At 40.8% G+C, this 19,903-nt stretch overlaps 3 protein-coding genes across 10 annotated transcripts in view; all 3 read right to left on the reverse strand.

Annotated features, from left to right (window-relative positions):
* LOC110858451 (peroxisomal acyl-coenzyme A oxidase 3) overlaps nucleotides 1-3,024 on the reverse strand; it is a 9,040-nt gene extending 6,016 nt beyond the window's left edge. For 2 of the 4 annotated variants that reach the window (XM_035858637.1, XM_035858636.1), the window contains exon 1: nucleotides 2,526-3,024. In XM_035858637.1, coding sequence (XP_035714530.1) covers nucleotides 2,526-2,690 — 165 coding nt within the window. In that variant the 5' untranslated portion in view covers nucleotides 2,691-3,024. Of the gene's footprint in view, nucleotides 1-64; nucleotides 273-2,525 lie in introns of those variants that run through there. The other 2 variants (XM_022107239.2, XM_022107240.2) reach the window with 2 other exon arrangements.
* Nucleotides 3,025-3,404: 380 nt separating this feature from the next.
* On the reverse strand, nucleotides 3,405-14,672 carry LOC110858359 (mucin-2). 5 transcript variants are annotated; one of them, XM_022107106.2, is made up of 15 exons: nucleotides 13,932-14,672; nucleotides 11,211-11,572; nucleotides 10,354-10,445; nucleotides 8,970-10,205; nucleotides 5,660-8,924; nucleotides 5,501-5,577; nucleotides 5,265-5,365; nucleotides 5,018-5,136; nucleotides 4,873-4,923; nucleotides 4,683-4,781; nucleotides 4,523-4,600; nucleotides 4,375-4,452; nucleotides 4,199-4,280; nucleotides 4,095-4,117; nucleotides 3,405-4,015 (listed from the first exon to the last, which is right to left on the reverse strand). In XM_022107106.2, the coding sequence occupies exons 2-15, from the start codon at nucleotides 11,371-11,373 to the stop codon at nucleotides 3,957-3,959; spliced, it is 5,523 nt and encodes a 1,840-aa protein (XP_021962798.1). In that variant the 5' UTR covers nucleotides 11,374-11,572; nucleotides 13,932-14,672; the 3' UTR covers nucleotides 3,405-3,956. The 5 variants fall into 5 exon arrangements, with proteins under 5 accessions (XP_021962798.1, XP_021962799.1, XP_021962802.1 ...); XM_022107107.2 differs by having other exon boundaries at nucleotides 5,660-8,549; nucleotides 8,640-10,205; nucleotides 13,932-14,671; XM_022107110.2 differs by having other exon boundaries at nucleotides 5,660-8,737; nucleotides 9,068-10,205; nucleotides 13,932-14,667.
* A 1,218-nt stretch (nucleotides 14,673-15,890) lies between these two features.
* LOC110858372 lies at nucleotides 15,891-19,573 on the reverse strand. The gene is made up of 4 exons (XM_022107130.2): nucleotides 18,781-19,573; nucleotides 18,525-18,686; nucleotides 18,022-18,162; nucleotides 15,891-17,933 (listed from the first exon to the last, which is right to left on the reverse strand). Exons 1-4 carry the CDS (start codon nucleotides 18,869-18,871, stop codon nucleotides 17,767-17,769), a joined length of 561 nt encoding a protein of 186 aa, XP_021962822.1. The 5' UTR covers nucleotides 18,872-19,573; the 3' UTR covers nucleotides 15,891-17,766.
* Nucleotides 19,574-19,903: the final 330 nt, after the last annotated feature.

Genomic DNA, 19,903 nt, shown 5'->3' on the forward strand with positions numbered 1-19,903 from the left:
AAAATAGAGGTTAACTTTACTCATTTTTGCGATGCATTTTCTCAATTAGTATTATTATTATTACATTTTGTTTGATAAAAGCTAGAATGTTCCCATCCATAAATTACGTATGTCTTAACTAAAAATTATATGTAGGGCAATCAAACGAGCAATCCATCAATACCCTTCCCAAAGATAAGGATTTGAAGCACTGATTTCATAACATTTTCATGATATTCGTATGAAAAATGACTCGCGTTGATTATCCTCAGGGGAAACGAGGTGTGCCAGAATTATTCATTCTCGGCACACCTCTTAACTTCAACAATTCGTCTTTTTCCAATCTAGGCCTGAGGCCTTTGTAATGGTGAACGTCGTAAATAACCTGACACGATTGGAATAAATGCATTAATACACAGATTATAAAGAGATTAATGAATTATAAATGGATTAAATGGATTATAATCTAACTCGGCACACGTCGGATGAATCCCGATTGTCTCGTCGAAATCGGATTTAGTTGCATTTAGCCGCAGTGCGAGAGAAAAACCTTGCATATTTAATTTCCAGTTAATAATTATAATAATTGTTAGTTGGTTATTAATTAATAGGTTATTCCGAAACCTTGCGTAATTTCTCCTGCGTTGGGTCCCAAATAGTGAAATCCTACAACTCGTTCATTTTCATTCTTGACACAAATAATTTTGGAGTAGCATGTCGTTTTATCTCTGACAATTTTTAAAGCTTTTAATTACGTGAGGCAAGTAAAAATTCACGATAATGAACTAAATACCGTGACGGCAAAACAAATTCCAGAGGTTGTTTAGTCAGGTGATAAACCTCGATTTGATCTTCACCAAATTCTGCAAGCGCGTCTTCCTCCGAGAACCCCACACAACCGTATTCCAATGGCGTGAATACCGTTGTGGGAATATTGCCATAATCCACGAGAACATTGCTTCCTCCGTACAACCGTTTCACCAAGAGAACGCCAGACTGAATTGCGACTAGTCAAAGAGAGGAGATTTGTATATATTCGCACATAGACAATTAAAATGCGATGCTACATACCAGGCGTCAATTCTGGCCTCCCTTCAGCAACGTCACCAATGGCGAAAATATTCCCAGCGCTACTTTGTTCGGCCGCATTGGTCAGAATTTTTCCGGACGATGTGCTCACATCTACCCCAGCATTGTCAAGGTGGAGATGTTGCGTACACGGATCTCTGCCCACGGCGGCAATGATGGTATTGTAAACATCTTCGGACACCTCGTTTGTTGCTGTGTTCTCAGAAGTGACGAGATATTTCGGGAGATCGTCAGAGTCAGAGACATCGACAACTTTCTCGATCTTTGTTGGAACCCAGCCTCGCAGCAATTGGACCTTTTTGAATTGCATAATATGAATCTGATCCTAAGGAAAATTAGTCACGTCTCGAATTTTACCTCGTGATTTTCAAGAACGGTCCCCACCAACTCGGCCATTTGTTGGTCGAACCCACGAAGAAGGATTGACCTCACCATCACAGTGACATCAAGCCCGATTCCTGCAAGAAATCCGGCACATTCCAGGGCCACATAACTCCCACCAACCAGCAGCACATTTCCTGGAGATCTCTGCAGGGAGAAGAGGTCATCCGATGAGATGCAGTACTCGCCACCTTCAATGTCCAGATATTTCGGCCTCCCTCCCACCGCAATGATAAACGTTTCTGCCGTACGGTTCATGGGCGCTCCCTTCTTGTCGTCAGTAAGTTGGATGCAATGGTTGTCCAAAAAGGTTGCAAAATTGTTGTAGTAGTCGACCCCGTCTTGTTGCAGGGTCACTTTATACCCCCAATTTAAGGACTTTATATAAATTTGAATCCCTTGGACCATTTTCATCCAATCGTGCTCCTTTCTTTCTCCAGACTGCCATCCAAAGAAGACAGAATCGTCGATCGACTGTCCAAGCTGGGCGGCTTGATGCATCAGCTTTTTCGGAATGCATCCCACATTCACACAAGTTCCTCCCAAACCCCACGATGTCCCGAAAGGAGAAGGTTTCACAAAATCGCATAGGGCGACACGTTTCCCAAATTTTGCTGCTGCTTTTGCCGTCGCCAGACCACCTGACCCACCACCAATTATGATTAAATCATAATCGTAGTCTACGTCGAGACTGATGTTTAACGCCATGTCGCCCAAACAGGGACGTTTATCCGGTAATTTTCCCACAGTTACACCCATCAAGACAGGGAAATCTTGAGGGTGCAGTCAAGTTGAAAATCAACATATGTATATGCACATGAGGGTTTGCATGATACTTGGAATTTTATAAAAGCGTGCAATTCTATTTCTGCTGGGGAAATCCATTAGGGTTTGTGTGATACATAAATTATGCAGGATCCATTTAGTGGATCAATATTGTCTCAAACTAATGCCGACCAATTATCACAATGTGCTCAATTTTTTATCAAAATTTACCCATCAAGTTTGACATAAGTAGGTATCACTTTCGTAAGCTTTTAAGAACTCTACTAGCTAATTTAATAATCTTGGCTTACTTTGAATTTCAGAACGGATTCGCTCTCCATTGTCAACTTCATTGTCTTCCAGTTAAATGTAGCTTGCTTCCGGTAGACGTCGAGAGGGCCTGGTGGAAAATCTTGTAAATACTCCTCCTCCTCCGTCGCATTTTGTGCAATTTCACTTTTTGATAACACCTTCATTTTAAATTAATTGTGTAATCTTCTTCGCTAGTTTGTATGCAATTGTTTTTAAAATATGTCACTCGTCTGACTAAATTAGGGGACAACTACTCCATGTAGTCACCAGTCACCACAATCTTAATCTCAATTAGTAAATTATGTACATCGACCAAGTTCAGTCCAAAGTCCGTGTTATGAGGAAAAGAGCACAAAACAGCAAAATATAGAAAGTTATTTAAATATGAATGGATCATACCATAACAAAAATTACGTATCAACTGATGGCCAATTTGGCCAATATGGCAATAGTTCTTGAGTATTTTGACCAACTTGTGTTATCCGCAGGAGCAACATCCCCGCTCATGTAATTCGTGTATGAATGACTTATTAGATACTCACCACTCACCAAACGCATTATCCATCATCATGTAACATCAATAAGTATTCTCTTCAAATATGCTGATGCACTAAGCGACCTTTACATATCCATGTTTGCTACAGAGCCCATGAGCTGATGAAATGAGGAAAATGCATGAATTTGTTATCTACGAACCTGAAATCCTTAAAACTTTGGTACATTTTGAAAGTACGTTCCAAAGGAACTTGAAACTTTAATTGAGTACTTATTTAGATTTAGAGTATTTTAAGTTATAATTGTATTACAAAAATACTGCATTTGTGATTCTGCTATGCAAAAATCATGTTCATTAATGATAGCTCAAATTACACATTGAATTATCGTTTATCGGTCGAAGAAATTTTATTTTTTCAATACGTCTCTCTTTCTTTATAATAAATTATCATATTTTAACATCCATTTACAAACATTTAGTAAAAGTACCGTTTTAAAAAACCCGATTAAAAAACCCTGTACACTGTTTTATGTACAATTAAATAATAAACTAGATCCTCGTTACTTTTACTTGGCACAGACTGAATTGCAAACTTGGCTAATAAAATATCAAAAATATTACAAACTGTCAGTACTGTCACGGACAGAGTGAAAGTTTCAATAAATAAATAACAATTTAGCTTGACCTAATAAACCCTAACATTAATTAGGTACATTCTGTGGATAAAATATGTAGTATATTCTTCTCAGTTCCCTGGTTGCGTCGTCACATTTCATTCGTAGTAGGTAGTCGTCATCATTAATTAAAAATTGCTTTGGTTGATCACAGTACTTGTGTTTATACTTAATTTAATTATAATCCGCACTGGAAAACTTTAACTCGTTTTCAAGTAATTTGGAATGAAGGAGATTTCAAAGTCCAATTTAAATACTTTTTAAAATTGTAGAATTTGGTTTATCCAATTTCTGAACTCACTAATTCTGGTATAGACGCCTAGTAAATAAATAAATGAAAATATATGAAATTGTCTTCAATGAACATAATGTAATCATTAATTAGTTAATTAATTTACCTGGTTGATTAGGCTCAGCACAACTGTAATGAAACAATAAAATTGATTAGTTTATAATTTAGCAACTGGGCATTTAAAATATTGAACAATAATAATTGTCTAACCCGATGCCCCATGAAATGACACCACCAAGATTCCATCGGTTGTCTGATTCCCGTTGAAGCACCATTGGACCGCCGGAATCACCTTTTCAATTAGAAATTATGTAACATATCAGTGAAAAGTCATACAATTTTTATACATGCATACGAAATATATAAATACATAAGTGATCTTATACCTTCGCAAGAATCTTTGCCCCCACTCCTCCATCCAGCACAAATGAAAATGTGTGGTATATGTTCAATATAACCAGCAGCTAGAATACGCAGGGCATTTTATGGGATTAGTTATTTCGCCAGGAAAATATCATTTTTTGAGCGACTAACCTCTGTACATTGACTCGCAAGCTTCATTATTAATTACTGGGACGGGAACTTCTTGTAATCTTGATGGGAGTGGCCCATCTATAAAAAGAGAAAGTAGATAATGTAATGTGGGTAGTAGAATGTGTGGAGGATAGATTTTAATGGAGATTATTTATGTCACCTTCGTATAATCTTCCCCATCCAGTAACAAATCCAGTCTTGCCCAAATAATCGTCATCATTCTCGGGTACGCAGATTGGAACAATATTAGGCTGGAAGGCTGAAACGTAATATTAGTTTTGAGTGATTAACCATTCGTCGTACTTTATGAATGGTGAGAAAATGACGTTTCTATTTAGTTTAGAACTTACTGACGGGTTCGTAGAATCTCAAGAGGGCGAGATCATACTCAAAGGTACGGGCTGGAAATAAAAAGTAGAACAATAGGTCAGCCAGATGAAGGAATCTGCAGAACATGTTACTCAATAAAGTGAAATTATCTATGTACGTGCTTACCATCAAATTGTGGATGTGTGGCGACAATTTGGACCCTTCTTTCTACAAAACCGTACGGCTCTTTGTCATCTGAGAGGTCAAATTCCCCAATGCGAAGGAGAAGATCAGTTGGTGGAACTCTGTAAAAATTGTGAGATGGAAGTCAGTAAATGCTATCGCACTCGGATGTGTCAACCAGAGACTACACTCAAATATAAAATAACAGATTATGGTTTCGAGCTGATATATTTTGCTAAAATCGTCATACTTTTCTACGCAATGTGCCGCGGTCACAGCCCAGTTCTCGTTGAGCAAAGCCGCTCCACACTTGTGAAGATAAGTCGAAGTCCTCCATTGTCTTAGGGATATCTAAGGAAAAGTTAGATCAAGTCAGTTACCAGGCTTCTTTCTTATATGAATACATAAATTATAATTTATAGCGTCATACATATGTAGGTGCATCATAAGTGCATAACTTGTCTTTGAAAATTGTATTTCGGTTACCTGCCAGGGCCACTTGCCAAAAGTTGACTCCTTGCCTCCCACAATCCTTGATTCCGGTGCGAACCTCCTCCCGCAAACTGCAGAAAAATATGTCATGTATATTTTAGAAAGAGATCAACTTGAAGCATAAGCTTTTGAAGGCAGCAAACAAAAACTCACTCTTTTTGTAATCGTTGATGAGAAGAGTTCCATTTTCTGAAAAGAAAATGTCTTCATCCACCGTCGTGCCCCCGACCTCTTGCTTGATAGGCCCTCCCGTGGTGGTTGAAGTCATCGTTGGAAAGACAGTGGGTAGCTCGGGCGTACTAATGTTGAGGGGTGGCAAAGTAGTCAAATTGGATGGAGAAGGTGTCGTCGTCGGAGTCCAAGTAATTGGTGCGAACGTGCTCCAGGTCCATGAAGGAAGAGAAGGTTGAGGGGTGGGCGACGTAGGTGCGTCGTCTCCTTGTGGGGGTGGCTTCGTGGTTGGTGTTGGTGGGGCGAACGTTGGGAACCAAGGACGGCGTGTAGTAGTGGTACTCGTGGAACCAGGCTCATCACCTGATGGAGATCCTGTCGTCGTTGTTGTTGAGCTGGTGGTAATTGGGGGCAGAGTTGGCCAATGCGCGGGCCACGTGGGTGGAGGAATTGTAGAGATAGTTGGTGGAGCAAACGTGGTGGTCGTAGTAGTAGAAGTGGTGACATCGTCACTTTGACCCCCATCACCTCCGCCAATTGGTGGGATAAGGATAGGGAAGGTCGTGTTTGTGGAGGGTAAGGCCGGTGCGTTAGGAACGGATGGCGTCGAAACTGCTGGTGTTGTTGGTGTTGTTACTTCGGGTAAAGTAGGTTGTGTTGGGCTGGTCACTTCGGGTACTGGAGCAGCAGGTGTACTAACGTTGGACACAGGGTCCAGAACAGGGAATGGAGGCAGTGCGGGTTGATCTCCCTCAGTCGGTGGAGTTGAGGTGGTTGTAGGCTGTTGAACCGGAAGCTGTGGCGCTGTTCCGTTAATTGGCAAATTTGGTGCTGTCCCATTAATTGGCAACTCTGGTTGTTGCGGAAGTTGTGGCGTTGTTCCATTAATTGGCAATTGTGGCGCTGTTCCATTAATTGGCAACTCTGGTTGTTGAGGAAGTTGTGGCGTTGTTCCATTAATTGGAAATTGTGGCGCCGTCCCATTAATTGGCAACTCTGGTTGTTGCGGAAGTTGTGGCGCTGTTCCATTGATTGGCAACTCTGGCGGTTGAACTGGTAATTGGGGAATTGTTCCGTTTCCTACTCCTGGAAATGTTGGTTGAGGATTATCTGAATTTGTTCCATTTCCTGGTTGACCTGGTTGACCAGGAATAGCCGGTATTTGTGGCGCTGTACCATTAATTGGCAACTCTGGTTGTTGCGGAAGTTGTGGCGCCGTCCCATTGATTGGCAACTCTGGTTGTTGCGGAAGTTGTGGCGCTGTTCCATTAATTGGCAATTGTGGCGCTGTTCCATTGATTGGCAACTCTGGCTGCTGCGGAAGTGGTGGCGCCGTCCCATTGATTGGCAACTCTGGTTGTTGCGGAAGTTGTGGTGCCGTCCCATTAATTGGCAACTCTGGTTGTTGCGGAAGTTGTGGCGCCGTCCCATTAATTGGCAACTCTGGTTGTTGCGGAAGTTGTGGTGCCGTCCCATTAATTGGCAACTCTGGTTGTTGCGGAAGTTGTGGAGCTGTTCCGTTAATTGGCAATTGTGGCGCTGTTCCATTGATTGGCAACTCTGGCGGTTGAACTGGTAATTGGGGAATTGTTCCGTTTCCTACTCCTGGAAACGTTGGTTGAGGATTATCTGAATTTGTGCCATTTCCTGGTTGACCTGGTTGACCAGGAATAATCGGTAGCTGAGGGGCTGTTCCGTTAATTGGCAATTCTGGTTGTTGCGGAAGTTGTGGAGCCGTCCCGTTAATTGGCAATTCTGGTTGTTGAGGAAGTTGTGGAGCCGTCCCGTTAATTGGCAATTCTGGTTGTTGCGGAAGTTGTGGAGCCGTCCCGTTAATTGGCAATTCTGGTTGTTGAGGAAGTTGTGGAGCCGTCCCGTTAATTGGCAATTCTGGCTGCTGCGGGAGCTGTGGCGCTGTTCCATTGATTGGCAACTCTGGCGGTTGAACTGGTAATTGGGGAATTGTTCCGTTTCCTACTCCTGGAAACGTTGGTTGTGGATTATCTGAATTTGTGCCATTTCCTGGTTGACCGGGCTGCCCAGGAATCGCCGGTAATTGAGGTGCTGTTCCATTGATTGGCAATTCTGGTTGTTGAGGAAGTTGTGGCGCCGTCCCGTTAATTGGCAATTCTGGTTGTTGAGGAAGTTGTGGCGCCGTCCCGTTAATTGGCAATTCTGGTTGTTGAGGAAGTTGTGGCGCCGTCCCGTTAATTGGCAATTCTGGTTGTTGAGGAAGTTGTGGAGCCGTCCCGTTAATTGGCAATTCTGGTTGTTGAGGAAGTTGTGGAGCCGTCCCGTTAATTGGCAATTCTGGTTGTTGAGGAAGTTGTGGAGCCGTCCCGTTAATTGGCAGTTGTGGCGCTGTTCCATTAATTGGTAATTGGGGCGTTGTTCCGTTAATTGGCAATTCTGGCTGCTGCGGGAGCTGTGGCGCTGTTCCATTGATTGGCAACTCTGGCGGTTGAACTGGTAGCTGGGGAATTGTTCCATTTCCTAACCCTGGAAATTGTGGTTGAGGGCTATCTGAATTTGTGCCGTTTCCTGGTTGACCGGGCTGCCCAGGAATGGCCGGTAATTGAGGAGCAGTTCCATTAATTGGCAACTCTGGTTGTTGAGGAAGTTGTGGCGCCGTCCCATTAATTGGCAATTCTGGTTGTTGAGGAAGTTGTGGCGCCGTTCCATTAATTGGCAACTCTGGTTGTTGAGGAAGTTGTGGCGCCGTTCCATTAATTGGCAACTCTGGCTGCTGAGGAAGTTGTGGCGCCGTCCCATTAATTGGCAACTCTGGCTGCTGAGGAAGTTGTGGCGCCGTCCCATTAATTGGCAACTCTGGCTGCTGAGGAAGTTGTGGCGCCGTCCCATTAATTGGCAACTCTGGCTGCTGAGGAAGTTGTGGCGCCGTCGCATTAATTGGCAACTCTGGCTGCTGAGGAAGTTGTGGCGCCGTCCCATTAATTGGCAACTCTGGCGGTTGAACTGGTAATTGGGGAATTGTTCCATTTCCTAACCCTGGAAATGTTGGTTGCGGATTATCTGAATTTGTGCCATTTCCTGGTTGACCTGGTTGTCCGGGAATGGTCGGCAATTGAGGCGCTGTGCCATTAATTGGCAACTCTGGCTGTTGCGGGAGTTGTGGCGCAGTTCCATTAATTGGCAATTCTGGCTGCTGAGGAAGTTGTGGCGCCGTCCCATTAATTGGCAACTCTGGCTGCTGAGGAAGTTGTGGCGCCGTCCCATTAATTGGCAACTCTGGCTGCTGAGGAAGTTGTGGCGCCGTCCCATTAATTGGCAACTCTGGCGGTTGAACTGGTAATTGGGGAATTGTTCCATTTCCTAACCCTGGAAATGTTGGTTGCGGATTATCTGAATTTGTGCCATTTCCTGGTTGACCTGGAATAACCGGTAGCTGAGGAGCTGTTCCATTAATTGGCAACTCTGGCTGCTGAGGAAGTTGTGGGGTTGTTCCATTAATTGGCAACTCTGGCTGCTGAGGAAGTTGTGGGGTTGTTCCATTAATTGGCAACTCTGGCTGCTGAGGAAGTTGTGGGGTTGTTCCATTAATTGGCAACTCTGGCTGCTGAGGAAGTTGTGGGGTTGTTCCATTAATTGGCAACTCTGGCTGCTGAGGAAGTTGTGGGGTTGTTCCATTAATTGGCAACTCTGGCTGCTGAGGAAGTTGTGGGGTTGTTCCATTAATTGGCAACTCTGGCTGCTGAGGAAGTTGTGGGGTTGTTCCATTAATTGGCAACTCTGGCTGCTGAGGAAGTTGTGGGGTTGTTCCATTAATTGGCAACTCTGGCTGCTGAGGAAGTTGTGGGGTTGTTCCATTAATTGGTAATTCTGGTTGTTGTGGAAGTTGAGGAGCCGTCCCATTAATTGGCAACTCTGGCGGTTGAACTGGTAGCTGCGGAATTGTTCCATTTCCAATTCCTGGAAATTGAGGCTGTTGAGGTTGTTGAGGGGGCTTACTTGGCTGCTCAGCATCCGAAGACGTTTCATTATTTCCTCCCCCAATTGGGTTTCCTGGGACTTGCACTGGAACGTCTGGAGGGTTCACATCAATCGGTGTATTTGGGCTAGAAATTTCAGGTAGTTGGGTTGAAGGAAGAGTAGGCGTTGTGGGGGTGGTCACCGGTGGCAAAGTTGTTTGAGGAGTTGTAGGCGTAGTCCCCCATTCCGGAAAACCAGGCAACACTATTGGGAACCTTGTCGTAGTTCCTTCATCTCCTTGTGGCTTTTCTGTACTTGTCCCACAAATGAAACCGAGGTGTTCTGGACAATTGAATCCCGCCGGTCTCTGCGACGGTTTAACACCGTGTACATCTTGAAATGTACTGAGTTTCAAGGGATATTCTGTAATTGGTCGCAAAGTTGTTCGCACAGTCGTCACAGGTCGGAGGGGTGGTCGCATGCTGGCCTGTTGTTGAGACGCCAATGATTGAATCACTTGTTCCGTCCTGTCTCCCAAGTCGCAGCAGGATCCAAAGTAAAAACGGTCTATACATGTTCCCAGGTGGGTTCCGTTCACCTAAAAAATCCAAAGGAATGTGTAAATATTTCGACAGGTATTTAATGAAGAAACTGTGTTTGTGTTACGCATCTCTTTACGCATTACGAGGGCCATAAATCCATGTTATGTAATAAATTAATTGATCAATATAAGAAATTAACCTTACCTTCATACAATCCCATGCAAACATACAAACTCCAATCTGTCCACTTTCCCTGTGCTGGCAAGATAACGGTCTGATATTTCGTCCATTCGTCTCTGAAATGACAATCATAAATTATGATTCATAATTGAACTAATTGATTTAGTGCACCACACCAGTATTAATTAAACCAATTCAATCAGTGGAAAATTATTTACCCCCTTACAGTTAGTTACTTATATATGTGCAATTAATAATATATAACTATCAGCAGATTTTTGCTATTATACAACTCGTTGAGCAGAATAAAGTCAGTTTAAAGCTCTAGGTGAAAAAACTAGTTCTTTCCCTCATTGCTTGGGATGGCCAAATATGGAAATAAAAAGTGCACTCGGTGCATAATAATAACGGAACTCGACCGAAATAATGTATCACAATACGTAATAAATGTAAATATCACATGTTATTACATTGCATTGGTTCAAGGTAAAAAAAGAAGATTCTCGAATTTTCAGCCTATCAAAAAGTAGTTAACTAATTGCCTTTCCCATCCTGCCTGTCATTAAAAACTGGATCCATTGTTCTTGTTTTGATCACAACATGACTCGGTTGCATTGTAATTACTCATTTCTCACACACGCAACAATAAAAAGAGGTTGTAAGTGGTCCACAAGTTTTAGCATCGACGACTCATCATCCTCCTCGCGAAAAGACGAAGTGGTCAGTCCAATCCGGAAGAAGACGAGATTTATTAGCCTTTCTTTCTTCTTCACAATGCAATACCGGTGTGAAAGAAAAGAGTGTCCGTGTGGCGTGCATTATGATGACTGCTTGTCGTCCAACACACATTTATTCATTAACAACTCGTGGAGTTTACTCACCTCGGCTAAGATCTTCTTTCAATCCTTCGGACGAGGATGATGGGAAAGATGATGTTGTTACCTCCCTCGTGGTTAGTGGAGGATAAGCAAAAAGTGGGGAAGACTTGAGGGTGAGAAGAAGAATCAGTAAAGAGAACACATTTCCTTTCGTTCGGACCCGCATTATTAATCTGTCTGCCACAACACGAGATTTGGACCAAATCCCGTTTCTTCCTTTGGCGTGTCCACTATCAGTTCAATATATGGATGTCGACGGCGGTGGCGACGACGACGACTACGGCGTAATAGAACGCTTTTACTATCCGGAAGCAATTAAGTAAGTATTTATTCTTGGATTGGACAGGTGTGATGATGAGTCATACCTGGAAGCATAAGAGAGAGAACATTGACACATTAATTACGACTGGAATCTTGTAGCTTGATACTTGCACAATGGGATTTATAGTAGTTTGAAATCTATTGCTAATCGGCTTATGTTGTTGAATAAGCTGCATGGCTGTACATACTTGGAAGATGATCAGAAATAGAAACATGTGAAGATAAATAGGTCTCCTGGCCATTTAGCGATGCGATAATAGAATATCGTGCGGTCTACCTGAGCTGCAGTCTTATTTAGAATGAATGACTTGAGAATGAATTATATGCATTTGACTCGTCGTAGAAATAACGGGAAATTCGGTACTTAAAAACTGCATAGTTTTTAAATATGTACCAGTCAAGCAATTTAGTAGAACCATTCTTGGAAAGCGAAACCCTAAATGGGACGACGATGTGGACGGAAAGTTTACTAAAATTCTGTCCTAATTTTGCAATAATGTCCCTAAATTATTATGTTCTACACTTTAACGACGACTCAACAATTACAATTATTGACGATAAATTCGAAAATATTCGGAACAGTCATATCACACGAGTTTGCAAACTAGCCCGGAAAGAATGACGTTTATTAGTTCGTTTGCAGAGTGAAATTATCATAAAATAAAGTAACGATCCCCACTCTCTGGCCCACTGCTTTAATTTAATTTTTCGGACTACTCTACTTTTCCTTCTTATTTTAACTGCCCAAGTTAGGATTTAACTACGAACCGACCCGTGTGGCGCGTATTTATTACGACCACCCACCCCCATTTATTTTCATCAAATTATTTTTATGTCACATGAAAATTCAAATAAAAAGATGTAGAAAGGGGACCGAATGTAAAGCCCGAAGTACATAAACCAGTCACGGGCTGGTTGTGCATATTTTTTGCATAGTTTACTTGGTCAATTGGGTTTACATAATAAAACGAAATGAAATTCAGATGAGGCACGGTCACGGCCGGACGCGACGGCTGATGAGATGCTGCGAGGTACCTACATCCCGTCGGGTTACTTTTGCAACCCCCCTTGCTGCTGTTACCTCATTTCGTTTCGTGGATATGCATGACACGACTGAATTAATCGAAATCTAACTGTTTTCAAATAAACGTAATTGAATTTTATTTAAATTAAATGCGGATAATAATAAAGTGTGGATAAGAACTGGTAAGTAATACGTGAGCTAAGCGGTTCAACAGGTAAGTAAGTAAGTAAATCTCAGCATGCAAAGTCTGACTGACGGACAAATTCAGGTTTATTGGACCAAGATGTGTTTTTAGGGCAAAAGTTAAATTGTTCGGATCAGGACAGAGAAAAAATAATAATGTCGTCGTCTGGGAATATGTAGGTTCCTAATAATGAGTGCCGTTTACATAAAAATTGCTTTAGATTTATTGGTCATTGTAAAAAAATAGATGATTATGGCACGCCGATGACAGGCAATAAGTGGTCGTCTCATCCGTAAAATCACCTCCCTTTTACAATCTTTATTTCAAATTGAGCCCAAGACTTAAAAAATACTTATCATGAGGAAAGGTTGGGTAGATTGCACCTCATAAAATTGTCAACTTGATCCCTGTCTTTATCCAAAGATATCTTTTGTACTCATGGCTGACTGCTCTTATTTCACCTGTGTGCTAATAACCTGTCACGCTTACCGTAAAAAAACTAGGTATGATCCATAAAATAATTTAATATTATGCAAGCCAGGAGTAAATAGTGGCATGAAATTGGAAACCTAATACCTAATCCGTCTTCCTATGTATGCAGATATTTAGTCGTGCCGATATAGTTGTGCGAGTGACCATGCACTTTATTTCCCATCCATCTCGTCAATTCGCACTTGTTGTATCGGGACAAACTGTACATGCAGCTTTTGCATAGCTCGAGGCGAATTAGGTTGAATCGTAGGATTTGTGTGAAGTATTATAGTGGTCATTCCGTCCATCCATTGTTTGTTGTCTTGGCCGGTTGAGTGAGAATGAGAAGGATTCTTCTTCTTCTTTCTGGGATCCCGTTAGGACCAACATTCATTTCTTTCTTTCATAATAACATCGGATTCAGAGAGATGCGAAAGAAATGAACAGGTTCCGCACTTACACCTTCACATCCACCAGACCGAGGAGGAAGTCAAAGCCACAGCTTGTACAACTTTATAATTTCATGCATCATCTCATAACGAGAAGAAGAAGAAATGTCTCTCAGGATTCATCAACAATGCACATTCGAGTTTGGAAATGATGGAAAAAAATTATGATGCAATATTGCAATGCCTATGCATTTTTGGTTACCCAGCCATACCATGAAAAAAATGCATATGTACATATGTACATGATAAGTCTCAGTTTGTGTAAAATTTGTTACCTTTAAGAATCCAGCTGCAGTGATTTCAGAACTTCTCCCGATACTTCCGGTCTTTAATTGTTACTTAAAGCGTGCTTAAAACAGTCTCAAATTGTAATTGTTTACTGGTCGTGTAAATTGTTGGTTCACGAAAAACTGGTTCAAATCTTTTGCAAATGATAAGAATGGCACAATCTCATTTTTTCCAGATCAGTCACTTCCTCAGATCCTTCCGGGTTGATTTTGAAGGCACGCAAACCACACAAAAGGGAAGAAAGGTCAAGGTTCTGTTTTCTTTGAATCACCACAACCAAGGAGGAATTGGTTCCCCTTTGCTTTACTCTTCTCTGGTCGAAGCGGTGGTAAGTCCAGATAGGAATCTAGGACTTGACTGAACCTCTTCGGACTGAACTCAAGTCACCAAACTGAAACCACTGATTACAAGACCAAGAAGACTCTACTACGACGACGACTACCTGGCCCAGCCATGCACTCCCATGCCATCATTAATATTACGTTGCGTTTCATTTTACGGTTACTGTAAAATCTTCAACCACTTGAGATGAGAGGATATGTACATGCATACATACATCCACCTTGCAGCACTAACTCACTCCCTGCGCCAGGGCATACACGCCGAGTGGGCAAGTCTGCAGTAATAATAATGCAATCGAATAAGGGATGGATATCGAATATCACAAGGCAGGCGAGATTGAGAGATCTTCTTCCGAACCAGGGGAGAGATACGGAATAAAATGAATGCAAACTTTTTTCAAATTGTGAACGGTTTGATGCTGATCAAGCTGAAAACAGGTAGTCCTCCTCGTAGAAGTAGTAAGTAAGGTCTAGAGTACGTACGTTCGATTGTAGTAAAAACATCACCTTGCTCGTGGTATGGTGATGATTCTCGTTTCAAAAGGTATTCAGGAGGAGTCTTCATTTCGATGGGTTTAATGTTTTATAAAACCCGAGAAGAAAAGAGACCGACTAATAATGTACCGAATAAGTGGTAGGCAGTGGATAGTGGATATAAGTACACGGCTAAATGCTTACTTCCTTACTTACTTGTCAGTAATAAAATGTACCACATTACCTGATTGCTTAGGCATAATTCTGACGGTGTTAATGGTTCTTTATTGTTGTGTTGCCTTTCCCTCAGAAAGCAGAGTGCTGGCCACAGGTAAGCTTAACTTGATTGGGATTAAGGATAGAATGTCAATGCGTTTCTGGAAATCAAATGGTGGTATACACATTCATAAATATGTGCATATATTGGTTCATTTGGTACCCTGCTAAATGATACACCTTCACATGTGATATGTGTGTGTAGTTAGTGTGACAACATATTTACTGGAGCAATGTATCGGTATGCACGCATTTGTCAAAGTTTTTCTAAGCCTTTGCCCCAACCGGGTTTCCCCCGTCTACATAATTACAGTTACGATGAACTATCACTTTTCTCTTAATTGTTGTCTTTTGCATACATTAGTGTAGTCCTGCTCCTTTAAATGGGGACGCTGATGACACGTGAAGATGGTGTCATTTGACTGACCTTCGTTCCTTGTTCTCCGTTCTCGATTTCTCTCTGTCAACCAGAATTGGCGAATTTAAATATGTTTGAGACAAAAGGTTAAAAAGTCTCAAGTAAAGCGAGATTGAGTAACCGGAGTCCAAGACTTCACACCTGTTGTCGTCCCCATCTGCGACAAAACCTACCAATCCGGTCCAAGCATTATCTGAATAGTTGAGGTTGGTTGGTTTTCTATCCGGTACGATATGCCGACGACGACGATGATGGTCATCTACACGATGATGTCCACAACCTCACCGATTCAAGCCAGTCAACAGTAAGTGACACAGGTTATGGTCTAGGTCGATCAACCAACAAACAACAGCCCCATTATTATTACGAAAGTACGTACGTATGCACAGTCTGGGGTGATGTTAATTCAAATACGATTCTGCATTAATTGGCACCAATTCGTTTCAGATATCATTTTATTAACGAACGAACAACAGTTAGGTCACTATCAAAACCAGAAGTACGGGTATTGGCCGGATTCTTTTATTTTTTTAAGATCTAGAAACAAAACCATTTATTTACTCTTTCATGACTGCATCTCTTTAACGTTAAATTTATTATACGACAAGGTTTTGCATCATTTTACAGTATTTTTGCTCACTGGGGTTTGAATACATAACAACATATTCATGTCACTCTTTTTGAACGGACAATCCATATAAGACAGAGAATTAAGCTATTTGTTATACAATAATCTGAATAAGCTGATACACATAACAGGATCGGAATCTGGCTCAAGTTCAAATTCAATAGAGTTCTACAAAAGTATTATTCAGGACAATTGATATTTTGATTGCTCTGTTGATCTCAATCCATAATCAATCCTCAGATTGATCCGTTTTAAATTATGCAGATCTTTCGTGCTTATTGCTCGGTAAGTATTTAATAAACCGTTGCAAACAAAATGTAGCAATAGGGTGAAACAGTAATTAACTAAAAAGAATTATGTGACCACACCCCCCGAATTTCGAGGGGGGTCCTATTGACCCCAAAAGTTGCTAGGATCCTCCCCCTGATGATCCTGCAAATCGATCTCTATCAGTTCTCCCGTTATCCTGCTGACGGACGGACGGACGGCCAAAGTCTTGAGGTTCACCCCTTAATAATAATGACAGGAAATGAATTTTGGAAATTACCCGAAAAAATCATCAAGTTGAAGGAATGTCATGAAAAAAGATGACGAGTATTGTTGATCGGCAGCAGCAAGCAGTGCAGCCAAAAATCATCCCAGTTCACTTGTAATTCTTTGTGATTGCAGCATTGTTGACTTGTCTTCTTGGATCAAGAAGAAGAAGAAGAAGTTGCATTGGAAGTGAATGATGGGTTTCGGTTCCTTCTACGCTAAATCTCATCATGTCGTGGTGAATGAACTCGCATAGCCTTGTCTTAAATCTCGTCTTGATTCATCTCTTCCGTCCACATTCAGTAAAATGAAGGCATTATTTTATTGTTTGCAATAACTGGTGGCTCACACCTTTATAAATGGAGTTCCTTCTCGCACTTAAAACAGTGCGATGCATAATTAGTCGGCTTCATCGTGATGTTCCGAATGAGTGAAAAGACGATGATGGTTCTTGCACTTGAGGGGATGCTTGTGGGGATTAATTTCATGTTACGGCAAGTTTAATCGAATTTAAAATTTTTTTTTTAAATCCAGACTTTGAGAATTCAAAAAATTGGTACTAACTTTCTAACGTTGTAAAGAACGAAAATGTATTATCGGGTAGATGTGTGGATGAAGTATGCAGTATGCACTGCTCCACAAGTCCACAACGCGAAATCTGATCATGTTGACCCTGATTCCAGCGATTTCAGACTCAACTTGTATGTCTACCTATCATTGGAAACTTTATTTGTCTGGTCTAAAATTACTTTTAAAAAAACGTTGACCATAAATTAAGAACTTAATTATATAATTGATTTGATTTAAAAATAAATAAAAATCAAGTAAAGACGTCAAACTTTATAGGAAAAAGGTGGCGTCATTTTTTTCACAAAGTCTGGATAAAAAAAAAATTAAACTCGATTACTTCACATATTTAGCAATATCAAATTAATGCCCCAAGTAGCTCCCCAAGTGCAAAACCTTCCTGCGCATAGGAGAAGATGCTGCGTCATTAAACTCCCTCCACTAGCTGTTACATAAAGTAGCCGGAATTAATACAAAGATTTAATCTGGATTACTTTACTGCACAACTCGAAATTCGAGGTACAAATTGTCGTCACAGAATAAAAGAAAGTACACAAATTGTACAATAATTACGCTAAAAAGTTTCAAGTTATTGAGAATATGAAGGCAACAAAGGCAAAAAAATAGATTTTAAATATTCGAATAGTTGTAGAGCGATAGTTGGGCGAAGGGGTGGCGAAATGGGTGGAAGAATTTGTAACATTTTCGTCGTCTTCTTCTTCGTCAGGTTCGTCGAGAATGTATTTTAAGCCTGTCAAACAGAATGGAAAGATTCGTGAGCTTGTTTTATAAATAAAATATGATTTCCAATAATTTCGATGTATTTGTAAAGAAAGTACTGGTGAGTCCATCGCCATCGTTGCATAGGTTGGCTCGACATGATCTGTAATAAGTCATGACGTGGTTTTCTGCCTCTACACCGTCGAGTATGAAAGGTCTCTCCTCACAATTTCTTTCGAGTGATATGACGATCCATTCTCCTGTTTTATGAGAAAAAGTATTTAAACATTTCGGATTTATATTTTAAAATATTAATATAAAACGGAGTGTGAGATTTTATGCATAATGTAAAATAAATTTTACTTTACAGTTTTTCGTTTCTTGCGGGTTTGCTACATTTCTTGCACTGCAAAGCAAGAAACTGCAAGAAAGTGCAAGAAATATGCCCCATGATGGGGCCCCCATCTAGCCACGCACCGGATGATGTATAACGGGTGGGGGCGACGTAGTTTCTTTCCCCCTTGCATTTCTTGCAGGTCGAAATAGCTGCAAGAAACTACTTTCTTGCGGTTATTTCTTGCACCCATAACACTGACATTTCATAGAATTACAAAATAAGTACCTGGAATGCTGAGGAACTCTTTACGCTTAATCGTACAAAAATGTTTGCACTCAACAATGTTTTCTGGACTTGTACCGTTTTCTGGGTTGTCCAGACAGGAATCTCGTTCCAAAGTTATGTTTGCAAGTTTGTTTGTATTACAAATGTAACACATTCGTTTCCCTGCGGTTTCGAAACATTGATATTTTAACCAGGCTCAATTACAATCATTTAATCGAATCATAGGCACAATATATTTATGTGTGTATTTACTAACCTTCACAATACTGATTCAGATAAAAACACAATATTATCAAAATTGTGGACCAACTCCAAGGCACCACTTTTCGTAATACGGAAAATGACATGGTCTGTGTGGAATTATTTTTACTTTGATCTTGCCAACTTTCACTGTCTTCTTATATAATTTAGAATTAATTATTTTTCCCAGATTGTGTGACCCGACCCGAATATGTAACGCCGTAACTGCGCCACATGCCGGATATGTATATATAAATTCAACCGTATACGTAGTTCAAACCGACATTTTAAATTTAAAACAACCAGAACCAACAAAGCAATAAATAATTCACTTGAGGAAATTATTACGTATGCCACTTGACTTCCCCAAATTCGCCAAACTAATAAAACTATTGATCTCTGGGCTTAATCAGCAGCAGAAGCACATAAATACGTACGCGTTTGCTAAATTATGTTTTAAATGCTTCACTTGCGCCGAGAAATAAAGCACAAGGTTAACTTTAAGCTAAAACCTTCAAACGCATCCACCGACCAAGCTCAAGACGTCAGCAGACAAGCTATAAACAAAAACACGTAAGAAGAAGGCCTGCGATACATAGATCCATCCATGATTTTAATAGAGTAGAAATCTTAGCAGAGCTTAATGTTGGTGTATTAACCAAAATTATTTTTAGCCCACTTGTCTAAAGCATTGTCCCGCAGTCACTATTTGCTGAGGGAAAGGTGCCAAGAAATAATTCGATCCGAGAAAGCGTGCTGATGCTGAACAAGAATTTCCCGAAACCTGCGAAAGATTCATACGCAATCTGTCCACACGACGAGGTTTGGAGAATTCCCAGGATTTATCCATGCATGGTCAGTTATTTTTCCATTTTGGGGAGATGATTGATCGGTTTCAAAATTGTTATAAATGGACAAATGTTGCTTTATTAAATAGTAAGCACCGCCATGTCGTTGCAGATAATGTTTTACGTAGATGTATGTAAATAGTGCACTAATCAGAAAACTTGCACTAAATTATTACTGACCGGAGTACATGCATGACTCTACCGGCTCTGGTAATAACAGGCATTACAGTATAGTAATATTATGATAAATAGATAATTAAAAATTTACCACTCAGAAACAAATTACTACCA

The sequence above is a fragment of the Folsomia candida genome, unplaced genomic scaffold (assembly GCF_002217175.1).
Source record: "Folsomia candida strain VU population unplaced genomic scaffold, ASM221717v1 Fcan01_Sc021, whole genome shotgun sequence".
Classification (NCBI taxonomy): Eukaryota; Metazoa; Arthropoda; class Collembola; order Entomobryomorpha; family Isotomidae; genus Folsomia; species Folsomia candida.

Bases quoted from the DNA above. Each gene is read 5' to 3' on its own strand.
- LOC110858359 (XM_022107105.2), bottom strand. From the start codon at position 11,373: ATGCGGGTCCGAACGAAAGGAAATGTGTTCTCTTTACTGATTCTTCTT. The intron at 4,782-4,872 runs GTAAGTTCTAAA...ATTACGTTTCAG, and splicing joins GAGATTCTACGAACCCGTCA to CCTTCCAGCCTAATATTGTT. The intron at 4,281-4,374 runs GTATAAGATCAC...CTAATTGAAAAG, and splicing joins GGGCAAAGATTCTTGCGAAG to GTGATTCCGGCGGTCCAATG.
- LOC110858372 (XM_022107130.2), bottom strand. From the start codon at position 18,871: ATGTCATTTTCCGTATTACGAAAAGTGGTGCCTTGGAGTTGGTCCACA. The intron at 18,163-18,524 runs GTACTTATTTTG...CTCATAAAACAG, and splicing joins AGAGTTCCTCAGCATTCCAG to GAGAATGGATCGTCATATCA. The intron at 17,934-18,021 runs GTACTTTCTTTA...TCTGTTTGACAG, and splicing joins CGATGGCGATGGACTCACCA to GCTTAAAATACATTCTCGAC.